The sequence below is a fragment of the Heptranchias perlo genome, chromosome 14 (assembly GCF_035084215.1).
Source record: "Heptranchias perlo isolate sHepPer1 chromosome 14, sHepPer1.hap1, whole genome shotgun sequence".
Taxonomy (NCBI): Eukaryota; Metazoa; Chordata; class Chondrichthyes; order Hexanchiformes; family Hexanchidae; genus Heptranchias; species Heptranchias perlo.
The window spans coordinates 50,364,339-50,384,545 of record NC_090338.1 but is presented as its reverse complement, the minus strand read 5'-3'; the positions used below and the strand labels follow the sequence as shown (position 1 = coordinate 50,384,545).

The following is a 20,207-nucleotide window of genomic DNA, read 5'->3' as shown; positions in this document are numbered from 1 at the left end:
TCAAATTCTTAAAAATAATGGGGGAGCTAAGAGCGAGACGCCATTTGTGTGAAGCAAATGGCGGAGCGGTGTAAATCGATCAGCAAGTTCTGGAGATTCGCAACTCAGAGTGTATCTTTTTAAATCCCCTGAATTTGCTGGCCGATTTGCACATTAACAACAGCATGCGTTGTTAACACACCGTTATTTTTCCAGCAAGATCCGGGCCCAGTTTCTCCTTATTAACTCTTATCAAAACCCCTCATAATTTTGAACATCTTTGTTAAATCTTCTCTTAACGTTCTCTGCTCTAAGGAGCTCTAAGTTTCTCTGGTCTCTCCACATAACTGAAGCCTCTCATCCAAGGTATCATTCTGGTAGGGATAGAATTGAAAAGCAGAGAAGTTATGTTAAACTTGTACAGAACCTTGGTTGGACCACACTTGGAGTACTGTGACCAGTTCTGGTCTCCATATTATAAAAAGGATATAAAGGCATTGGAGAAGGAGCAAAAAAGATTCATAAGAACTAAGTGGATATACTTATTAGGGAAAAGAGAAGGCTAAGGGGTGACCTGATAGAGGTCTTTAAGATAATGAAAGGATTTGAAAGGTTAGACGGAGAGAAAATGTTTCCATTTGTGGGGAAGTCCAAAACTAGAGGTCATAAATATAAGATAGTCACTAATAAATCCAATAGGGAATTCAGGAGAAACTTCTTTACCCAAAGAGTGGTAAGAATGTGGAACACATGTAATTAAGGCAAATAGAATAGATACATTTAAGGGGAAGTTAAATAAGCATATATGGGAGAAAGGAATAGAAGGGTATGCTGATAGGATTAGATGAAGTAGGGAGGGAGGAGGCTCGGTGGAGCATAAATGCCGGCATAGACTAGTTGGGCCGAATGGCCTGTTTCTGTGCTGTGGGCTCAATGTCATTCTTGCTTACATCTCCTCTGCACTCTCTTCACGGCCTTGACATCCTTCGTTGGACACAGCACTCTAGCTGAGGCTTAACCAGTGTTTTAAAAAGGCTTAGTATAACTTCCTTGCTTTTATACTCTCTCTCTATTTATAAAACCAACGATCCTAGATGCTTTTTTTTTATCAGCTTGCCCTGCCACCTTCAAAGATTTGTGTATGTGAATGTTTAAAATTGTACCATTTAGTTTATATTGCCTTTCCTCATTCTTTCTACCAAAATGCATCACTTCACTTCTCTGCATTAAATTTCATCTGCCATGTATGCGCCATTTCACCAATTTGTCTATGTCCTCCTGAAGTCTGCTACTACCCTCCTCACTGTTTTACTCTATTTCCAAGTTTAGTGTCATCTGCAAACTTTGAAATTGTACCTGCTATACTCAAGTCCAGGTCATTTATTTATTTATATATATATATATATATATATATATATCAAAAAGAGCAGTGGAAATAATACCAACCCCTGGGGACACCACTGTATACTTCCCTCCAGTCTGAAAAAGAACTGTTCACCACTACTCTCTGCCCCTGAGCCAATTTCGTATCCATGCTACTACTGCCCCTATATACATCAAATGCACTACCTTCATCAATCCTCTCTGTTATTTCATCAAAGAGCTTAATTAAGTTTGCTAGACAGGACTTGCCTTTCACAAATCTGTGTTGGCTGTCATTAATTAAGCCATGTTTTTTCCAAAATTGATTTTGTCCCAGATTGTGAACTCTAGAAGAAGGAATACTAATAAGAAAATCACAAATTTGATTCCTGCTCTGTGCTGAGTTAGCCAAGCTCAACCAAAGCAGGAGTAGAAAAGCCCTTAGTCCTCCTGACCCAAGAAGGGAGAAAACAGGCAGGGTGCTTGCTCCTGATCACTATCCAGTGATTCCTGCTTGAAAGTGCATATGTATGAATGTTGGGTTGGCATTGGGCTCAGTTGTGATTCCCCCTTGTCGAATTGCCTCCTAACAGTCACTGTTCTCCGAGATGAAGAATGGCAACTTGGAATAGGTACTGGAGACTGACTGGTGCCTATCGAAGGCTATCCTAGCACGAGTCAATGCCTTCAAGAAAGGAGGAGATGGGCACAAAAATAAATAAACTTAAAGCATTCACAAATGAAATGTGTATACATAAATTGAAGTAGTCTCAAGACAAATTCTTATCATTTTTTGAAATTGTTTGCACACCTTTGCTGCGGGGAGATTAGGAGCGATCGCTTAAAATAAGATTACAATGCCATACACGTATCTTTATTTGTGTTTTTAAAAATGATTTAGGTAGTAACCAGTAACGGAATTAGTTCTGTGGCATAAGTAGTAAGAAAAATCCCAGATCCTGCAACCAGTATGGGATTATATGGAAAATAAAATGAACTACCCAAACACAGGGTACATCCACGGTCAAATGCTGGGTATTGTTATGAAGACCTCTCAAGTCTTTACTTGAAAGACATTCTTTTCATGAAAAGTAACCTAATTTTTTTCTCGGCGCAAAATACCCCGTAATTTTTGCAATCTATGTCGATTCTTTTTTCTACTATTAAAGAAACTTTCAGCGTTGCCTATCATTTGGCTTTGGTAATATAGAGCAATAAGATATATTACCAGAAGTTTATCATTAAATGTGTATTCTTCCAATATTGTACAGTGCTTCAGTATTTCAGAAATTGATAAAACATTTCCAGACGGAGTCTCCGGTTTTTAAGCAATGAAATCTGCAGGGATGGGATTTGAATTTCCTATCCCGCTTGTCTTGAGTGAGCCGGTCCGCTGCTCCTCTCTGACCAGCAGCACCCGCCGCCGCTCCCGCTCCTCACGTGCCTCCTGCCTGGAATGTTCAAGGCGGGGCGGGCAGGCACGGCTTGGCCCGATTGGCTGAGGAGCCGAGTGCATTGTGACGTGCTGCGCCAGACGATTCCCCCGCCGCGTTCCACAATTCCCGGATCCGCGCGTTCGAAACGGACACAAGCCGAAAAAAGGGAGGCCCGAGGAGGAGCCCGAGAGGGAGCCGCCGCCGCCGACCGACCGACCGACCGACCGAGTGAGTGAGGGAGGGAGCGGGGCCCAGGGCAGGGACCGACCGATCGATCGACCGCCCGCCCGGTGGGTGGGAGGGTCAGCCAGTCGGCCCGACAGGCCCTCGAGCAGGGGAGCGGCCCCAGTTATGGGTTCGGCTGGCGTGCGCCATCCAGGCAGAGTCAGCCTGACGCGCCCCCGTTGCCGGTGGCAGTGATTGTGGGGAGAGGAGGGGGGGCCCGGGCCGACTAACGGTTTGACGGGGGCGGGAGGAAAATGTGAGCCTCCCGAGGAGAGGAGAGGAGAGGGGGGGAGGGCTCCGCTCGGTTAGAGCAGGGGCGGGGCGGGGCCGGTTCGGGGATTGAAGCCGCCGCCTGGCTGGGATTTTTGTCCCACATTTGCATGCTGTCGGGATGGAGTTTGAGCCGGGCGCTAGGGGTCAGTGTCTGGCGCCGGAGCCCGCTCAGTCTGTCAGTCAGTCAGTCAGTCAATCCTCACTGTAGTGGGTGGAGGTGGAAAACACGGCCTCAAATGCAGCTCCCCCCGCCCCCGACAGAAAGTTTCAATCGGACTCGGAGCCACCTAATACTGGGGATTGGGAGAGTTAATGACCAGGAGTTTGTCCAGCCGCGCCCTCTCTTTCCCCCCCCCCCCCCCCTTATCCAGGCCATCACACATCAGCAGATAAGGGGTATCCCTGGAACATTAACCTGTTTTTCTCTATAATCCAATCTTTGAGAAACCGCCACACGAACGCTGTTCCAAGAACTGTTGTTCACTGTTTGATGGGTTTTATTAACTGGGGTGGTGGGTGGGAGGTGCAGTCTACCCATGGTAGCTTTAGATACTATGAATTTCCAGCATTTTTTTGTTCATTTCCAGTTTTCATACTTTTTTTCTTTTTACACTCTTTCACTTTCTCTTCCCCCCCCCCCCCAACAAAAACTAAAATTCCTTATCTCTCAGGTAATCCTTTCTGTTGCAGCCTTGTTGTCATCTAATTATTACCAAGTGATTTATCATCATCTCTCAGGTCCTTCAATTTTGGTGGTGTCTTACACTATATACTTTGGCCTTTCACCTTGGTTTCTCAATTTATGGGAGGAAAAAAAATCAGCAACTTAGTGTAAAGAGCTGATCTGTGATTCTCCTCTTCCCCAATAGACTTCATAGAAAATTTACGGCACAGAAGGAGGCCATTCAGCCCATCGTGTCCACGCCGGCTGAGAAACGAGCCACCAAGCCTAATCCCACTTTCCCGCATTTGGTCCGTAGCCCTGCAGGTCACGGCTCTTCAGGTGCACATCCAGGTATTTTTAAAATGAGTTGAGGGTTTCTGCCTCCACCACCCTCTCAGGCAGTGAGTTAAAGACCCCCACCACCCACTGGGTGAAAAAATGTTCCTCATTTCCCTTCTAATCCTTCTACCAATCACTTTAAATCTATGCCCTGGTTATTGATCCCTCCGCTAAGGGAAATAGGTCCTTCCTATCCACTGTATCTAGGCCCCTCATAATTTTTTACACCTCAATCAAATCACCCCTCAGCCTCCTCTGTTCCAAGGAAAACAACCCCAGCCTATCCAATCTGTCATCATAACTAAAATTCTCCAGTCCTGGCAACATCCTCGTAAATCTCCTCTGCACCCTCTTTGGTGCAATTACATCCTTCCTGTAATGTGGTGACCAGAACTGTGCGCAGTACTCGAGCTGTGGCCTAACTAGTGTTTTATACAGTTCCAGCATAACATCCCTGCTTTTATATTTTATGCCTCGGCTAATAAAGGAAAGCATTCCATATGCCTTCTTAACCACCTTATTTACCTGTCCTGCTACCTTCAGGTATCTGTGGACATGCACTCTTAGGACCCTCACTTCCTCTACACCTCTCAGTATCCTCCCATTTATTGTGTATTCTCTTGCCTTGTTTGCTTTCCCCAAATGCATTACCTCACACTTCTCCGGATTGAACTCCATTTGCCACTTTTCTGCCCATCTGACCAGTCCATTGATATCTTCCTGCAGTCTACAGCTTTCCTCCTCACTATCAACCACACGGCTTAACTTTCTGTCATCCACGAATCTCTTAATCATGCCCCCTACATTTAAGTCCAAATTGTTAATGTGTATCACAAAAAGCAAAGGACCTAGTACTGAGCCCTGCAGCACCCCACTGGAAACAGCCTTCCAGTCGCAAAAACACCCGTTGATCATTACCCTTTGCTTCCTGCCACTGAGCCAATTTTGGATCCAATTTGCCACATTCCCTTGGATCCCATGGGCCTTTACTTTTTTGACCAATATTCCATGTGGGACCTTGTCAAAAGCCTTGCTAAAAGCCATGTAGACTACATCAATTGCGCTACCCTCATCGATTCTCCTTGTCACCTCCTCGAAAAATTCAATCAAGTTAGTCAGACACAACCTCCCCTTAAAAAATCCGTGCTGACTGTCCTTGATTAGTCCATGCCTTTCTAAGTGACAGTTTATCATAATTCCACCACTGGCCCGAATCCTCTCTTGTGGACAGCTCCAGACATCTTGTCCTGCAGCATATCAATTGCATCAACTTCATCTTAATCACGTGGCCTCGCTACGCAATCTTCTCCAGCCTTACGTCATCGCCCACACCCTCTGCTCCTTCAACTCTGTTCATCCCCTGCTGTACCATTGGCGGAGGTTCTTTCAGTCACTACACTCTTGCTCTTTTGAACTGCCCCCACCCCAACTACTTTGCTTTGTGACTCTTTTTCTTTAACAGCATTAACTACTTGCATTTATATAGTGCATTTAACGTAGTAGAACGTCCCAAGGCACGTCATAGAAGTGTTATGAAACAAATTTTGACACCGAGCCACGTGAGATAGCAGGACAAGTGACCAAAAGCTTGGCCAAAGAAGTAGGTTTTAAGGAGTGTCCTAAAGAAGGAGAGAGGCGCGGAGAGGTTTAGGAAGGGAATTCCAGAGCTTAGGGCCTAGGTGGCTGAAGGCACGGCCGCTAATGGTGGAGTGATTAAAATCGTTCAAAAGGCCAGAATTGGAGGAGCGCAGAGATCTAGGAGGGTTATAGGGCTGTAAGAGGTTACGCGAGGCGAGGCTATGGAGGGATTTGAAAACAAGGATGAGAATTTTAAAATCGAGGCCTTTTAAAATCCTCTTTGACCGTGCTTTTGGCCTCCTTTCCCCTCTCCTGGGTAGTGGTAAATCACTCGGATGTTTTTCCACATGCTGGGTAATTTATAAATACAAGTTGCCATGAGTGATGTGAACAGGCAACCCGGAGACCAGAGTTCTGGTCAGTACCATAAGTGTGATATAATGTCTATACAATGAACCTTCGCTGTATGTTCTGTTTATATCATGTGCTGCTGATTCCAAATTTGTGGAGTTTAGTATTATAAATCCCATCCTACGATTTTTGTCTTAACAAGTTTTAGCTTAGCAATGAGAGTGGAGTGCTTGATCCCATCACCCATTTCTCCCCTACTTTTTGTATGTTGGTGTCTCTCTAACTCATGCTTGTCTAGAAATATTTTACCAAGAGGCTCCCCAGAAGATTCAGCAAGCAATCTGATGAATAGCTGAGCCATGAAAACCATAGATTTTATTCCAAGTTTATGCTAAGTTTGTTGACACTTAGGACTACGACAACTGGGAAATTGCCCAAACCTTAAAAAATGTATATTTTGGGGGCGGTGAGGAAAGAATAGGCGCTAAATACTTGATGCTGTTTTTTTTTGCTATGCTCTGTCCTTTGACCTTTCTAACCTTTTGCCCAAAATCTTGTTCGGAATACTTTTTCTTTTGCTATGTATGTCAAAATATCTGACTTTAACCCATGCTGCTTTGCCAAATGCAGAAAATTATGCTTTGTTTATAGTAACTTAGGAGCTGAATCATTTTTAAAAGAAACAACAAATTGGTTTATCGCCATAATCATTGTGAAATTTTAAAAGTGTATTAAACAAAACTGATATATTTGGAGGATAACATGCAGTTGTATTGACCCCAGCATGGCATGGTATGGAATAAATTCATGTTCTGGATTTGGAAGATACTTCCTGATCTTGAACTGACAGGAACTTTGCATTGGTGGTCTTGATTTTATCTCAGCTTCATGATTGAGCTATTTATAATTATTTATGGAGTTGAAGAAGCCTTAAGGCAGTGTGAGTGGCACGATTCAGAACTTACACTTGAGTTAAGACGTAAAGTGATTATTTAAGTTATACAATTTTCAGTTTTTTTAATCCTGGATTCAGTGTTTATTTTTAGCCAATTTTTGGTTTCACCAAATTAATTTTTTGTTAACAAGAAAGGCAAAATTGACATTTTCCAGTGTTTTATCTATTACCAAAGTGGTGACAGTGGGTATTCCTGCTGGTGCAGAGAAATAAATCTGATCCAAAAAGGCAGGCAAGACTACATGCAAGGAACAGGTGCACAGCTATAACTGTAGCACTGCCACCAAGCTTTGAGTGCGCAGCTGTAAGGAGGCAGCAGTGACTGAGCATCTGATGTGCATGGTGTTTCACCTCTTTATAACTTAAACACAGACTTCAAAATTTGTTGTTTAAAACTGGGAACTCGAAAGATATTCTGTCGTGTCGGCAGATCATCTTAAGTTTTTTTTCCACTTGATGGGCTCTACTTGGTCTGTTTTGCATATTAACTTAATAGATCACCTTGATCTCAAAATATTTTAGGCCAACAAAATTATTTCAGTAATTATTTTAGTTCTGCAGTTTCAAAAAAAAGCATCTTTTAAAATTTGATATTATTTAGGAATTTTGTCAGAATGTTGAAGCAGTTACTTATTAAAGGTCTTGTACCTTTTGTGCAAGTTTTATTTTTATGCATGTTTTTGTGTTCTTTCAATCTAGGGGAAAGACTATTTACCCGTGTAGCTTCAAGCTTCTACCAAAACAAGCATAATATTGAGGTGTGCTTTTTAGAGTGGAGTTACGGTAAGTTAAGCTCAATAAGACCATGTGCTTAGTGTGATGCCAGTGACCTAATGTACAGACATTGAGCAGATCTTGAATAATAATGGCCTGTGTATGTTTTTCTAATTATTTTCACTTTTCCAGTTATGCCACACTTGGATTGAACATAATGTCCTGTACTAATTCTTGAACTGCCAGCAGGTTCAGCGAATTTTATGTTCTGTGTGCCAGCCTTTTTTAAAAAAAAATTTCAACATTATGACACAAATATTAGAACAATGCTAAAATATATACATTTTCACTAATTTTACATATTTCAGTTCATTGAATGTCATTTCTTCTTTTGTCTGTATTTTGCTAGAAGTCTTCCTGATACATTTTCTTGTCCTGCCTATTTCCATCAAACTATCTGTCATGATTAAATTTACCTATTCATTTTTCTTACCACTGATTGAGTCTTCCAAGCTTTTGTCTCCAAGATGGCACTGTTGTCCAGCACCCCTTCCCAGTGTTCCCAAATCCCAGGACTTTTCTTCCACCTCTACAAATTTAAGAATTTTAATACAGATTTATTGGTTGTAATTTGGTCATTTGCAAGCTTCTCAGAAAGGAGATAATGAACCAGTCTAATTTCTCAAAATACCATTCGAAAACTTTATTCACTATTTTTTCCATCAACCTCTCGCTACACCAGGATAAAATATACAACTTACAACATAACTGGCATGTAAAAATATGCAAACATTATTTTAACTTGCCCATAAGTTGTAAGGCACGCTCTTCCCCGCCCCCCCCCCCCACCCTACTTCTTGGTTGGCATTCAGTGCAAAATGTTGTATTTGCCAACTGTATGTGCATTGAAGGCTGGGAACCAGACTGGCTCCCAGGAATGCAGTCAGGTACCCCAGACTGCTGATATGGGGATGGGTTGGGCCAGATTCTTCTCAGCCCAACTCCCCTTAATGCTGCAAGATTCCACTGACCCCCCCCCCCCCCATCCAACCCTACCATTCATGACCCCTCTCAATCCCATTGGATCCTGCCATCCCATCCCAATTGCTTTCACAGTCTGGGAACTTTCTCTCAGGTCTCCTGGATCCCTGTCTCTGAGTCCAACCTCTTAGTGCTTCCAGACCCCATACTGCAGCCCCCCCCCCCCCCCCCCAATTGTTCTACAGCACTAAATGATCTCCTTCAGCGCCCTAGGCTTTGGTATCCTCCCGACTGCTGCCATCTCCTGGGGCCCTCCGCGCTCAGTACTGACAAACCCTGGAACTCCCATCTGCCACAGTGCTACCATTCCTCAGGATGCCTCCCACTGCTGCCAAACCCAAGGAGTTTCCCAGTAAAACAAACCCTACATTCCATCCCCAGTGCTACCAAATGTACGTCCCCCTCGATTGTGCTGCCAAAAGATGGAATCACTTTCTGAAGCTCAACATCCACCGTAACTGCACCTTCCCCAGTATCGCCAAACTCCTCAAAACTACTCTCAATCGGCTACATGTTGTCTATCCATTTTTCTGTCCATCATGAGCTTTTTTTAAAAGAAAAGTTGAAATAAAAATACATGGGTAAAGGAATCTATAGTAATTGAGGCTACTCTTTTACGGTTTTCATGGGGAAAAATAGACAAAAGCATGGAATTAAATTCCCTAAAACACTGGTAATCCTAGAATATCATGGAATAAAAACAGAACTTGACACATTCAGCCACTGTAAATCAATGACACTGAATGATACATTTGCAGGGCTATGGGGAAAGGGCAGGGAGTGGGACTAACTGGATAGCTTTCAAAGAGCCATCACAGGCATGAAGGGTCGAATGGCTTGCTGTGCTGCATCATTCTATGATTTTTGTATTTCGTGTTATAAAACACCATATATTCCCAATTCACCATGAGCAACTTCAAAGTGTCACCCTCTTTACAGAGGGGAAACAGCAACAAAACACACTGATCTTTGAAAAAAGAGTTAACAAAAGAGGGAAAAAAGCGAATAATTTATGAGCAACTTCAATCGACAGGAACTTCCTTCAACAATTAATCTATAAATTACCTCGGGATGTGCGTATTTATACCATTCCTGATTGTGAACAATGTCCCTAAAGGAATACGAATAATACAGCTCCATCTTACAGTTTAAGCATCACAACTGTGCTCCATGCCCCAGATAGACTACCCTTGGGCAATACAAAGGGAGATCAGCCATTGTGTGTTTTCTATTTATACAATATAAATGTATAAGATCGTCTATCATGTTGCTTGGGGAGAATCAGTGGTTACTCTTACAATAATAAGTGTTACTTCATGTCATCACAGTGATTTCATTTTTATTACACAATATTCTGAAATTTGTAGTAAAGTTTTGGGAATCAAGTTCCACAACTGTCCATTTTTCCACAAAAGTCGCAAATGAGTATCCTTGATTATTATGTTCTTTTGCCTTTGTATTTAATGTTCTTCTTGAACTTTTTTTAAAAGTTCAGGATACACACAGCTCACCACCACCTTCTCAAGGGCAATTAGGGATGGGCAATAAATGCCGGCATCGCCAGCGACACCCACATCCCATGAACGAATAAAAAAAAACCAGCAAGATGGTAGGTGAGATGTACCAGTTTGGAGATTGGTCTGGAATTTCGCAACACTGGGAAGCAGGAAGTTCCTGGTCTTTGGGGGCTGGGGTTTGGCGGGGCTGGGGTGATGGTCCTGAGGTTTTGCAGCAAGGTGGGGAGGGGAGTGCTGTTTCTTGGGTTTAGTAACACTCTGGGTAGTCCTGGAATTTGGCTGAACTGAGATGGGGATCTTGGTGTATTACATTGGGCTCCTGGAGATTGGCAGTACTGTTGTGGATGTCTTGTAGTTTTGCAGAGCTGGGGGTGGTTTCCTGGGTTTGACAGCACTTGGGGTTTAGCAAAATAGGGGAGAGTGGAGTCCTGTGGTTTGGCTGCACTTAAGTGGTGGCATCATAATGAAGGTGGGAACTTTGGCCTGAAAGTGCTGATTGGGGGGGGGGGGGGGGTGCTGGAGGTCCAGGGCTCTGGATGCGCCAGGGGAGCTATCCCAGAGTCTGGGAGCACTGGAAGAGGAATCCTGCTGTACGGCAGTATTGAAGAGGGAGGCGGGTGAAAGAGATTGTGCCCCAACCTGCTCCTGATCCTTTCATGACCCCTCAAACCCATTGTGGGCTTGAAGCCAGTTTTTAGATCTGTACGTAGTCGGCAAATGTAAGAAAAGGTGCATTTAGCAATAGAAACCTTTTAAGGCTGGGAGAAGGTTTGAGATGGGTTGGAGCGTATAAGGGATGAATGTGTGGGTCGGAAATGATCGGGAAAGAGTGCAGTACTTGTGAATTGGGTTGGGAGGATGGGACTAGCTGGATTGCTCTTGCTTAGAGCTGGCACGTACTCGATGGGCCGAATGGCCTCCTTCCATGCTGTAACCCATGATTCTGTGATTAAAATTGAAGCTTCATGGTCTGAATCATGCATTTGATAAGGTCCCACATAAGAGACTGTTAGCTAAGATAGAAGCCCATGGAATCGAGGGAAAAGTATGGACTTGGTTAGGAAGTTGGCTGAGCGAAAGGCGACAGAGAGTAGGGATAATGGGTAAGTACTCACATTGGCAGTGGAGTCCCGCAGGGATCTGTCTTGGGGCCTCAAATATTCACAATATTTATTAACAACTTCGATGAAGGCATAGAAGGTCTCATATCTAAGTTTGCCGATGACACAAAGATTGGTGGCATTGTAAGCAGTGTAGATGAAAACATAAAATTACAAAGCGATATTGATAGATTAGGTGAATGGGCAAAACTGTGGCAAATGGAATTCAATGTAGACAAATGTGAGGTCATCCACTTTGGATCAAAAAAGGATAGAACAGGGTACTTCCTAAATGGTAAAAAGTTAAAAGCAGTGGATGTCCAAAGGGACTTAGGGGTTCAGGTACATAGATCATTGAAGTGTCATGAACAGGTGCAGAAAATAATCAAAAAGGCTAATGGAATGCTGGCCCTTATATCTAGAGGACTAGAGTACAAGGGGGCAGAAGTTATGCTGCAGCTATACAAAACCCTGGTTAGACCGCACCTGGAGTACTGTGAGCAGTTCTGGGCACCGCACCCTTGGAAGGACATATTGGCCTTGGAGGGAGTGCAGCGTAGGTTTACTAGAATGATACCTGGACTTCAAGGGTTAAGTTACTTGGAGAGATTACGCAAATTGGGGTTGTATTCTCTAGAGTTTCGAAGGTTAAGGGGTGATCTGATCAAAGTTTATAAGATATTAAGGGGAACAGATAGTTTCTCTCTATCCACCCTATTTCCGCTGGTTGGGGATTCTAGGAGTAGGGGGCACAGTTAAAAAATTAGAGCCAGACCTTTCAGGAGCGAGATTAGAAAATATTTCTACACACAAAGGGTGGTAGAAGTTTGGAACCCTCTTCCGCAAGCGGCAATTGATACTAGCTCAATTGCTAAATTTAAATGTGAGATAGATAGCTTTTTGGCAACCAAAGGTATTAAGGGATATGGGCCAAAGACTAGATCACAGATCAGCCATTATCTTATCAAATGGCAGAGCAGGCACGAGGGGCTGAATGGCATACTCATGTTCCTATTGTAAAACAGCATATCTTCTGATTAATTCAGTAATTTCAGCCATTCGGCCCATCGAGTGACATGGACTAGGAGCAACTCGGCCACATCAGCTGCACAAACATTGGTTCAGTGATGAGCCCCAGGCACCTGACAGCAGTTAGACCATGGGGCAGAACTTAATAGCACATTTCCGCCAGGAGTTGGGCAATGTTATGAGCAATTTGAAGGTTTTTTTTGCAATTTTTCATATTCCACCACATTAGTTATATTGTAAATTGTAATTTTTTTACCTTGGTGTAACTGTCTGGCTAAGGGAATTAAATGGAGCACAAAAAAGTTCAGTTGTTTAAGTGATTTGATTGGTTCAACCTCTTGACCAGTCATTGAGGATCGGTTGTTTTTATAAATGTTCAGTAGTTTTTCATTGGCGGTCTAGTCATCTGTTTTTCTTAAGTTCGATTCGTATGGTGCTTACCTGTTGACTTGTGATTTGTTGCTAAATTATGAATACAAAATTTGAGCCAATGGATGTAAATGTGACCGAGATTTCATCTACCATAAGTGTGACACCTGAGGTGTTAGAAGTGCGATAGTCAGAAAGGATATGCATATGTAAACTTTTTCTAATGTTAATAGATCTCCTAGAATTACTGAATTAATCAGAGGATATGCTGTTTTATAATGACATGAGTCATACCATGAAATTTCAATTTTAATCATAGAATCATAGGTTACAGCACGGAAGAAGGCCATTCGGCCCATCGAGTCCGCGCTGGCTCTAAGCAAGAGCAATCCAGCTAGTCCCACTTCCCCACCCTATCCTCATAGCCCTGTAAATGTTTTCCTTTCAAACGCTACTTAATTGGCAGTGTGTTTTTAAGATGCTGTTTTCTTATCTCTGAACTTGCCTAAGAGTGAATGAAATTACTAAAAGTTTACTCTAGCATCTGCTGGTCCAATCGGCACATGCTCCAGTTACTGGCAGTTTAAACTAAACTCTAATTTTAAATGGTGATTGGGCTGATTGCTTGATGTCTGTATGGCCTGCTGTTATACCAACCAGCTGGAAACATATTTTGGTGTTAGGCTGGCTGAGAGAGGCAGAGCGGACATTTTAAATCATGTTGCTGATTAAAATTGGGTTTGTTTCTGACTCTGCCTTTGTGAAAGTCTCTTAATTCCTTCTCTTGTATGCCTGCACAGTTTGTATCTTTCTCTCCTTTACATTTTGTATGTCTCTCGTCATTTGGTACTCTGTCTCTATCGAACGGTTTCTGAATGTATTTCCCTTATGCACATCTTCCCTCTCAACACACACACGCAAACTCCAATAATTCCTCCTCTTCATACATGCCCTCGTTCACCCTGAAATACACTCTTCCCTCACACATACATGCTCCCTTTCACCCTCTCACTGTCCTTTGCGCAACCCTTGGTCCAAGCACACGGTCTCTTTCTCCCCGCCCCCAAATGAACATTTTAGTTTGACCTGAGCATGTTATTGGCATGACCAAGTTAAAGTATAATACAGGTTTTTTTGGTGGTATTTGGCAGCAAATTGCACCAAAAAAACTGGAAAAAATTTGTTTTGTGTTGGGGGGGAGGAGGATGGAGCACAAAGGAGAACAAGGCTGACTGGCATCAGTTGCTTAACACTATGCCCCAAGACCCACGTAAAGCAAGAAGGAATTTGCATTTATATAGTGCCTTTCATGACCTCAGGATGCCCCAAAGCGCTTTACAGCCAATTAATTATTTTTTTGAGGTGTAGTCACTATTATAATGTAGAAAACGCAGTAGAAAATTTACACACAGCGAGACCCCACAAACAGCAATTAAATAAATGAACAGATCATTGGTTTTAAATGTTGATTGAGGGATAAATGTTGTCCACAATGCCAGGAGAATTCCCTTGCTTTTCTTTGAATTGTGCTGTGGGATCTTTTTCATCCACCTGAGACGGGGCCTTGGTTCAACATCTCATCAAAAAGACAGCACAATCAACAGTGCAGTACTCCCTCAACACCGCACTGAAGTGTCACCCTAGATTATGTGCTTAAGTGCTGAGTGGTGCATGAACTCATGACCTTCTGACTCAGAGACGCGAGTACTACCACTGAGCCAAGACTGACACCATAAAAAGTTGAACGCTATTTGCAGAACTGTGCGCGCCCTTGACGGTTAATCTGTACCTGTTCTTGTTTGCAGTCACATGACTACAATTTTGATGCATAATTCCGCTACTGCTGTATCATTTAAGTTCCATTTATGTCTATTCTGTCCTGGCAGTGAATCTCATTGGAATGTCTAGTTTTTTAAGCCCTGCAGTACAAAATATTTGGTATCCGACTCATTTCCATTATTTTTACCTACTCAAAACTGGTGAGTATAGGACTTTAGGAAGAATTTTTGATCTTTGACTGCATGGCTGCTTTGAATTTGTCAGATATGACAAGCCTGCATGGGGATACCATCTAATAAAAAGAAAATAACATGTCCATGTCACATAAGGACTTCATCTTAGCATCCATGTTATAAATAGGCAGGGCAGTTAGTTTAAATATTTTTTTGAATGGGTAGAGTAGGAAATGGTGCTGTTAAAGTGGAGGTCCAAGTTCAGAGCTTTCATGTTTTGACTACCAGTAGTGACTGGAGCACAGTGTATTTCATATTTGTACACAATTAAGTTCCCAATACAAGGAAGCTATAGCTAAAGAAAATCATGGAACGATAGAGAAAAATGCTGAGAGCAGACAGAAAAAATTAAAAGAATTAAGAGACTTCAAATAAGGTTGGGCAAAAATTTGGAACAGGATGTGATATCTATTAAAATTTTTGTGCATTTCCTGTCTGCACTGCTTAACTTCCTGTTGTCACATTCTTCTCACTTTGTGTGTCTAACATTTTCATGTCACTTTTTCTACGATGAGTCCCTATGTCCACATTTATAATGGAAATGCCTATATTGGTTTGCTACTCTGATTGCACAATTTTCTCAATATTTTCTAAAAGTTTGTTTCATCTGACATTTTTCTTTAGTAACTTAGATTTCTGATGTCCAAAATAAGGGGTTTAACCAAAAAAAATTTCAAAAAATTAAATATTTCACAACAATGTGATAAAAGACAATTCAATGGTTAAATTTAGTGTTTTTAGTACCTATATAAAAGATTTTACTTCAAGGCATCAGCCTTTCCCCAAAGTGATATTTTAGGGCAGTAATGATATGAACTGAATTTGATATGAACATAGGAACAGCAGTAGGCCATTCAGTGCTGAATTAGATCATTCAATTAATCATGGCTGATCTGCACCTCAGCTCCATTTTCCCTCCTTTGCTCCATATCCCTTGATACTTTTACCTAACAAAAATCTATCTTATCTCAGTTCTTGAAAGCTCCAATTGCCCTTGCATCCATAGCATTTTGGGGGACGGTGTTCCAAATTTCTACTGCCCTTTGTAGTGATATGAGTGGGGGTGTGGTAGGAAGGGGTATGGGTAGTGGGAAGGTGAAGAGGACACATTGGGAGCTAGTCCAATGAAAATGGGAGAAAACAAATTATCATGGGCAGTGCTGTGAAATGTCATAAGCACTACCTCTCTTCCCCCTTTAACTTACCTGCTCAACCCTTTTATCGACCCATCACCCTATCTCCAGTGTCTCCTGATCCTTAATTCTACATTTCCTATCGCATTCCCCCCCAAGGGCATATTTCCCCCTACCCTCCCTTTCTATCTGTTTCTTTCAAAAGGCTTTGACTGCTTTCAAAATTCAACTTTAAAAAGAAAATCAAATTAAAATGAGGAAAGTCACTGACTGCACCCCTCACTTGCTTTCTCTATCCCTCTCTTTGTAGAAGCTACAACCTCCATCTCACAGATGTAAGTGATTAGCATTGACCTTTTCTAACTGTCAACCAAATACAGATAAGATAATTAGCTTCAGAATTGAACTAATTTTTTAAAAATTCATTCATGAGATGTGGGCGTCGCTGGCAAGGCCAACATTTATTGCCCATTCCTATTTGCCCTTGAGATGGTGGTGGTGAGTCACCTTCTTGAACCGCTGCAGTCCGTATGGTGAGGGTTCTCCCACAGTGCTGTTAGGTAGGGAGTTCCAGGATTTTGACCCAGCGACGATGAAGGAACGGCGATCTATTTCCAAGTCGGGATGGTGTGTGACCTGGAGGGGAATGTGCAGGTGGCGTTGTTCCCATGTGCCTGCTGCCCTTGTCCTTCTAAGTGGTAGAGGTCGCGGGTTTGGGAAGTACTATCGAAGAGGTCTTGGCGCGTTGCTGCAGTGCATCCTGTGAATGATACACACTGCAGCCACCTTGCACGGTGGTGAAGGGAGTGAATGTTTAGGGTGGTGGATGGGGTGCCAGTCAAGTGGGCTGCTTTGTCCTGGATGGTTTCGAGCTTGTTGAGTATTGTTGGAGCTGCACTCATCCAGGCAAGTGGAGAGTATTCCATCACACTCCTGACTTGTGCCTTGTAGATGGTGGAAAGGCTTTGGGGAGTCAGGAGGTGAGTCATTCGCCGCAGAATACCCAGCCTCTGACCTGCTCTTATAGCCACAGTATTTATGTGGCTGGTCCAGTTAAATTTCTGGGCAATGGTGACCCCCAGGATGTTGATGGTGGGGGATTCGGCGATGGTAATGCCATTGAATGTAAAGGGGAGGTTAGACTCTCTCTTGTTGGAGATGGTCATTGCCTGGCACTTGTCTGGCACGAATGTTACTTGCCAGTTATCAGCCGGATTGGATTTGTCCTGCTTTTTGTGGACAGGATATACCTGGGCAATTTTCCACATTGTCGGGTAGATGCCAGTGTTGTAGCTGTACTGGAACAGCTTGGCTAGAGGCGCAGCTAGTTCTGGAGCACAAGTCTTCAGCACTACAGCCGGGATGTTGTCGGAGCCCATAACCTTTGCTGTATCCACTGCACTGAGCCGTTTCTCGATATCACGTGGAGTGAATCGAATTGGCTGAAGACTGGCTTCTGTGATGGTGGGGATATCTGGAGGAGGCCGAGATGGATCATCCACTCGGCACTTCTGGCTGAAGATGGTTGCAAACATTTCAGTCTTATCTGTCAGACTGTCTAAAGTATAAAAAAGAAAAAGGAAGCAATTATTTTGTGCTGTTTTTTAATATAAAATTGAACTGGAAATTTACAAGTACCTTCAATTCTGAAAACTTCCCTCACCAAACAGCAACTAAATTTGAATTGATGTTACTTACATTGAATTACTTTCAGCAATTAGACTTTGTGGCCTGAAGGATGAGACCAACTTTGGCAGTGGAATAATATATGGTATAATGTTCCTGCCATAAAATAATTCATCATCGAACTTAGGATGATCAACGCTATAGGAAATCCACCAAATTACATTTTTAAAAAAATACATGCAGTTTACTGAATGTAAATTTCAGGCAGTTGGCTAACTTAAGTTTTTTTTTCCTTTTTGTTCAATTTTTCTTGAATTTACCTCCTCTCCTGAAGACAGCACCGCATGCTGCAGCATGATTATGTTGGTTGTAGTTGCTCTCTGGTATATTGCCTATGTGGCTATTCTTCATGATCAGTCTGGAAAGTGAATGAAGGTGGGCTGTTCGATCATCATAGCCGATTCTGACCCTGTCCTCACCTGATGTCCACTGTCGTATTTACATTAGAATCACTTTTTTTCATTAAAAATATGTTTTCATATATAAATGTCAAACTTGTGATGTTATGTCAAAATGTTAAATGAGGTGTGCATAAATTTGAATTTTTACTATGCCAGCAATTGTTTTAGCACCAATATTAATTTCATACCTCTGCATAGTAAAACTCCTTTTTTGTTCATTTAGTTGTTTTTAATTCAGCAAACTTCTAATGCCCCAGCCTAAATGGATTTTCAGAGCCACAATACTCCAAAAGCAATTGTTATGAAGTCATCCAGTTTTAAACAACTTTTCAACCCCTTATTTAAATATGAAGCTTTAGGTTAAATTTGTGTGAGTAAGTGAGAAGGTTTTAGCAAATTTGAATTGGTTTATGCATTCCTAGCTGCATTTCTTCTTTATATGGGTTCTTCTCCATGCAACACCAATTCTTTCCAGTAATAACATTAGTTGCCTTCCAGGAACTTCTCAGATTCCATTTAAAGTTTGTGAACCAAGTACAGAGAGATCAACTTCTGGAGTGTTTGTGTTGAACATATTGCTTTAATGTAAGCAACAGGATTGAAAAGTTCCATCTGTATAGCGATGTGCATTGTAGTGACATGCTGTCTAAAATATGTAATCCACCCTGGATTACCACAGCCTGAAAGCAATACCAGATGGTTTAGTGAAGGTGTAAGCAACTTTTCATTCTTATTGTTGTGGCATTAATCCACAGGAATGTGTGGGGGCTGGTGTTTAATTATCAGGTAAAAATGAGCAAAATTTCAGATCTGCAGCTTCACTGTAGAAGAATATTGCTATTTGTATGCTTTATTAAAATCAGAATTGTTTACAAGTTGCCAATTGCAGACAATTGCAATCAGTCATGTACTTATTCCTCACTTTTTAAAATCTTCATTGTACTGCCCCTACCAAGTCCACCCCGAGTTTCTCACCAAGATATCCTCCCTCTTTTCCTCCCTCAGCCTCTGCACTGAATGACTCCTCTGCCCCCTTCACCCTCATTAAGAGCAAATGCAAGGACTTCATGGACTCCTTTGTCCCTGAGATTGTTACCATCCATTCAATTGCCTCTGTTATTCACCCCCTTCCCTTTGCCCACTAAGGCTCCCCCTGCCCTAGCCCTGAATGCATACCATTCTCTAGTTTCCCTTCTATTTGCCCTCATGCCCTCTCTAGGCTAATCTTGTCCCTTGATCACATTCCCTCTAAACCTGACCACCAAACTCCTCCCCCCCCCCCCCCCCCCCCAGGGTCCCCATGCTTGTAAATGGTTCACTCGCCTCGGGTACTATCACTTTCAAAACCACCACCGTCATCCACCCCCGCCCCCAAAAAAAAGCCCTTGAATACTCTGTCCTTGAAAAACTACTGCCTCACCTCCAACCTCCCTTTCCTTTCCAAAGTTCTTGAATATGTTGTCACCTCCAAAATCTATGCCCGTTTTTCCCACAACTCCATGTTTGAAAGTTTCCTTCCCTTCCACAGCCCTGAAATGACCCTAACCAAAGTCACAAATGACATCCTTTGTGATTGTGAACTTGGTGCATTAATCCTCCTCAACTACTCTGCAGCCTTTGACAGGGTCGGCCGCACCATCATTTTCCAACACTTTTCATCCATTGCCCAGCTAGGGGGAATTGCCCTCACTTGGTTCCACTCTTAAACCATCTCACTGTAGCCAGAGCATCGCCAGCAGTTGGCTTCTCTCCCATTCCTGTGCCGTTACCTCGGAGTCCCCCCAAGGGTCTATATCTGGCCCATCCTCCTCTTCCTCATCTGTTGTGCTTTGCGGACCACATCCACAGATTTGGCGTCTACTTCCACGTGTATGCTAACGACACCTTGTTCCTCTGCATCTGTGTTTTCAGATTGCTTGTCCGATATCCAGTCCTTGATGAGCCGCAATTTCCTGCAGTTAAACTTTGAAATAATCATCTTCGGCCCGTGCCACCGATTCCAGCCTGGCCATTGTCTCAGGCTGAACCAGACTGTTTGCAATC

The 20,207-nt window shown here is 42.7% G+C and overlaps 1 protein-coding gene across 1 annotated transcript in view; it reads left to right on the top strand.

Annotated features, from left to right (window-relative positions):
* The first annotated feature begins 3,393 nt into the window (after positions 1–3,393).
* Positions 3,394–20,207, top strand: part of LOC137332215 (uncharacterized protein KIAA0232-like) — a 56,623-nt gene continuing 39,809 nt past the window's right edge. The window contains exons 1-2 of the mRNA XM_067995909.1: positions 3,394–3,462; positions 7,934–7,945. Of these exons, the coding sequence (XP_067852010.1) occupies positions 3,394–3,462; positions 7,934–7,945 (81 nt within the window). The remainder of the gene's footprint in view (positions 3,463–7,933; positions 7,946–20,207) is intronic.